We start from the raw sequence: 4991 nt of genomic DNA, 5'->3' as shown, positions 1-4991 counted from the left end.
TATATATATATATATATATATATTTTATAGGAAGAAAGTATTCTATAATGATTGAATGTTTAAAACAAAACAAAATGTATACAAAAATTACTCATCTTTTTTTTAATAATATTTTTAGAGTTAAAATCACTCATATTTTATTATAATCTTTTTAATTGTGTATATAAAGAATCACTAATATTTTTTTAATTATATATTTTAGAGTGAAAATCAATCATTTTATTACAACTTTTCAGTTGTTTTCATTTGATTTATTCTTTTGTTATACAATCACTATTCTTATAAACTACGAAATTTACAAATATTGAAACTTTTTTCTAATCAGATTAAGACATTTATACACCATAAATATCACCTTCAAACTTTTTAAAAAATTTACATTGAAAGAAAATTTTATAAATTACACCCGCGATGTGCGGGTTATATTCTAGTGTTTTTTTAATTTCAAAATAATTTGATTCTTCATCAAATAACCTCAAATGAATGTATACTTTGCTTTTAAGAGTAAAAGTAAATATCAATAATTAATTTATAGTGTTTTGAATTTTTAATATATCTAAATTTGATGTGCATGATGAGTAATATAATATGATAATATTTAAAAAGTAAATTGAAAAAATTTAATGTCAATTAAAAGATTGTTTATATTAAAAAGAGAGAGAGAGAGAAAAATTTGACAAGTTAATGATTTACACATTTAAATACGAAATATTAATAGTGTAAAAAAATTACAGAATCGTTGAATCATATATCACTATTCAGATATTTGTTAAGATATTTTAGAAAAAAATATTAAATTATTTTTTAATAGAAAGAAAAGTAAAAAAACAAAGAATATGTGACAACTGATTTGAGCACTTAAAAGGTGCTTAAGCTTTCAAAAGTTCTTTGATATCTACATTACAAAAGTACTAAAAGAGACATTCATTCATATGTCTTCACACAATAATAAGTCATAAGCTAGTATATATAGCCTCTAAACCAAATAACAAAACTCACCAACCATCTTGATTTACAAGGTGTTCTTGAGCTACAACTCATAGGACATAAAACCATTACTTGCCTCATACTTCTATTACTCCTTTTCCTTCTTATATAAGGTAAGGTTCTTATTTTCTGTTTAGAATTCACATCACAAATAATTTCCCTATACATGATTATTATATAAGCAATCTACCTTTGTTAAGTGGAACCTCATAGTTTAATCATATTACTTAAAAGTGTACTTGAAATTTTTGTTATTTATATTAACCAAGAGCAATAAAAGTATACTTGAGATGTTAGCTAATGATCGGTGATAAAAGTTTAGTTTTGTAATCTCAAGCTACTTAGTTCAAATCCTCTTGGGGACACTTGTAAAATAAAAAAGTGTTTATCATAAGCAATAAAAAATAGTAAAATAAAAAAGACATATTATTTTCCAGAGTGTAATATATCCCCATGATCAAAATTCCCTATGCAAAGAAAACTTCCATGGATCTATTTTGCATATCTTTTAACAAAAGTTACTAGTATTTCTCATTATCATGTTTCATTTCTAGGATATATGCAATAAGTTATGTTATATATAATTTTGTGGCTGCATTGAGAATTGAAGGAAAAATAAATGTTAAAAGTTTTTATACATGTAACAGTTAAAATGAGCTGGTCTGGAGGAGATTGGATGTGTGGTTCTTGCCAGCACATAAACTTCAAGAAGAGGGATGCATGCCAAAATTGTGGATACCCTAAGATTGGAGGCCCTGATCCAGAAACATATAGATACAACTGGACCTTGGCAGGGGACTGGTATTGCAATGGTAGGAACTGTGGAGCACACAACTATGCTAGCAGAACAAGCTGTTATAGATGTGGTGCATTGAAAAGTTCTTATTCTTGTGGATTTGGTGGAAACATGGAAGCCTCTGATTGCAATTACCCTCCAGGATGGAAAACTGGTGACTGGATTTGTACTAGGTAAATTCACATCATCGTCACATATTTTGTAACTAAAGTTCAATCACAAATGCCACATTTTCATATAAAATAATTGAGTTTTTTTCTTGTCCCTTTTTATAAGATTCTTTTTAAATTTTCAACTGCATTAATTATTTATTTATCTACGTATCCTTAATTATGTTACATATATTTTTGTAATATGTAACAAGTACTCTAATGAAAACATTAACCAATTGTCTCTCATGAAAGATAAACTTGTAAAACCATGTCGATTACAAAATGAGAAATATGCAAATACCATAGAAATACATTTTCATTTTATTTGTTTCACATTCATCAGATATGGCTGTGGAGTGCATAACTATGCAAGCAGAACAGAATGCTTTAAGTGCAAAACACCTAAAACTTTTGGTATGAAAAGTTTAGCCTTCATTACTTTTTTTCTTTTCCATACAAAAAAAATAAAAATATATATATACTTTATTGGCATATGCTATTAAATCTCAGATTCATGATAAATAAATTATTTGTTTTTTTTATTTCAGGTGGTTCAGATTGAAAGAAGAATTTCAGATGTCACTGACTTTCTTCACAGTTTTCTTCTGCGAATAACATTCCATCTTGTTCTGTTAAGGTCTTGAGTAATTATGGACAAAGGTCCTTTGTAGCATCACAACCTTTGTTTTTGTACTAGGATGTTTTTCCTTTTGTTATTGTGCTAGTTGTTTTGACATGAAACTAATGAAAATCAATATATTTTATGTCATGTTGGATCTTTCACTCTCATTATTTTCTCCCCTAAGTGGACATGAACATGTGAGAGGCAGAGGAAAGGTAATAATAAAAGAGAGAAAAAAAAAAAAAAAAAAAAAAAAGAGAAATTTTGGTGTGGAACTTTTGTATTATTTAGATGTTTCCTTTAGGTTTGTCAAACTAATGTTGTGCATGATTTGTGGATTATAAGAGAAAAGAGACCCTTGAATTGGATGGTCATTAGAATTGGATTCAACAACACTACTGAAAATTGCAATGAAAATCAAAATGAGTTCAAAATCAAGTAGTAGTTGCATCAAAATACAGAGAATTTGTTCACAGGACACTTAAATATGTCTTGTCCAACAGGTGCCACTGACGTACACCGGAACACTTAAAATCAAAGATGTATCTCATGTTTAACACATGCCACTGTCAGAAACCGACACAACACCAATATATGTAATATCATTCAATTAAATTCATTTTTGCAAATTATTATCGGTGTCAGACATTTCATTATTAGTATTGTGTCGAGTATCTATCGGTGCTTCATACATTACAAGCAAGCATGAAATCTCCTAGCATGAAAATAATTGAATGGATAAGAACCTGATGCACCAGTTAAAATCAGAAAAGCTACAAATAAATTCCAAGCAAATAAAGTAAATTATTATTCAACTAATTTGTTTTGGTGGAACGAGTCGGTGATTATTCCTTACTATGCTCCAAAATGGGTAAAATTCTAAATCTAAAATCAAGCATAGAACTTCATTGTCATTTAAATGTTTTCCTTCATTGACTTAATAGAAATTATTGTATGTGGATGTGGAGTCAAAAAGCATATATATGTTCTTCCTTTCTAACTGTTCCCTATTACTTAGCTATCAATATATTCTAGTCTTATGCTTTGAAGATGTTAAGCAAAGACCCCACTTTTAGTGAACTAATTCCCTAGCATTAAGCATGGATCCAAAGTGCAGAACAAGTTTTGTCCATATGTCGGATGCTCTTATTTTCCTTTTATTGTTTTGTAGTATTTCCTTTTTGGCAATCCACATCAGGGAAAAAGATTCACCAGATTCATAAAAAGTATGTCATAACATGAGAGTTAGCATGAAATTTATGTATAATTTCTACATAAATACATCCTTAAAAGAAGCAAGATTAATCCTTACTTCAGTTGGAGGATTAAAAATGTAGTTTACAAATATGGTTAAGATTAGATAACTTTGTTAATTGTTTAAAAAATTAGGTAATCGGTTAAATTTAGTTTGTAGGTGAGTTCACTAGTTAAGGTTGGTTAATTAGTTAATTATGTTTGAATTATATACTCTATAAATAAATAGAGCTCTTGTATTACTTTTTATATTCATTTAATATAAAATATTATAGAAAAATTTCTCCTTATATCACTAGTACAAATTTATCTTTTAAGAGTGTTAAAATATATATTTTAAGTCGATTTAATAAACATGTTTTTTAACACACTTCATGAACCAACTTAATATAATTTCAAGTTAAGTATTATCTGACTTAACTATCACAAATTTAGTTCATCAAATAATTTTTTAACAGAGCTGTTAAGACAATTTTTTTAAATAATCATCTTAATATATAATCTTTTAATACGGTACTCCATTAATAGACTTAATAAAATAATTGGTTAACTCAAATTCAATTGTGCTCGTAACTCAGTTAAAATAATTATAAAAAAAAAATTATGAATTTTTCATTGTCTTTTTTAGAGGGATGTATCATTTTGTCTTGGTGTTCTCTGCATACCATATTTCATGCCAAAATTAAAAATAGAATTTTATACTTGCAACTACAGTTTTATATAACTATCTAACATCAAAAATATATAGTACCATAAAACTAGAAATTCATACAAAATATAGAGTACAAAATAATCCATTAACAAAGTTACTAAATCAGAGTGTAGTGTAATAATATTCAATACACATATTACGGCATTGTCTCTTTCTTGAATTAGTTCTAAAAATAAAATTCACAAAACGTTCTTGAATTTTTTTAAGTTGATCTAGATGAAATAATCTCGAGTCATCAAATATCTGAACAAATATTAAAAAAAAAAAAATTAGAATACCATACAAAAAAACACAATCAATAAATACAAATGGTAAAAATTATGTGTTACGTACTTGCGTCTATAAATCAACAATACTAACGGTTACTTACGAATAATAAATAAATTAAATACTTACGAATCAATAATGTAGCATTTTTTTTTTATCTGGCTTCCTTCTCAATAAAGATAGAAAGACTTCATGCAAAAT

The 4991-nt window shown here is 27.0% G+C and overlaps 1 protein-coding gene across 1 annotated transcript; it reads left to right on the top strand.

The window, feature by feature from the left end:
- Positions 1 to 944: 944 nt before the first annotated feature.
- LOC101498448 (uncharacterized) lies at positions 945 to 2718 on the top strand. Its single transcript, XM_004488198.4, has 4 exons — positions 945 to 1100; positions 1635 to 1956; positions 2279 to 2349; positions 2484 to 2718. The coding sequence occupies exons 2-4, from the start codon at positions 1640 to 1642 to the stop codon at positions 2495 to 2497; spliced, it is 402 nt and encodes a 133-aa protein (XP_004488255.1). The 5' UTR covers positions 945 to 1100; positions 1635 to 1639; the 3' UTR covers positions 2498 to 2718.
- Positions 2719 to 4991: the final 2273 nt, after the last annotated feature.

The sequence above is a fragment of the Cicer arietinum genome, chromosome 1, assembly GCF_000331145.2.
Source record: "Cicer arietinum cultivar CDC Frontier isolate Library 1 chromosome 1, Cicar.CDCFrontier_v2.0, whole genome shotgun sequence".
Taxonomy (NCBI): domain Eukaryota; kingdom Viridiplantae; phylum Streptophyta; class Magnoliopsida; order Fabales; family Fabaceae; genus Cicer; species Cicer arietinum.
This window is presented reverse-complemented; position numbering and strand designations above follow the sequence as displayed.

Coding starts and splice junctions, on each gene's coding strand:
- LOC101498448 (XM_004488198.4), top strand. CDS start 1,640: ATGAGCTGGTCTGGAGGAGATTGGATGTGTGGTTCTTGCCAGCACATA. Junction 1,957..2,278: donor GGTGACTGGATTTGTACTAG/GTAAATTCACAT, acceptor CACATTCATCAG/ATATGGCTGTGGAGTGCATA.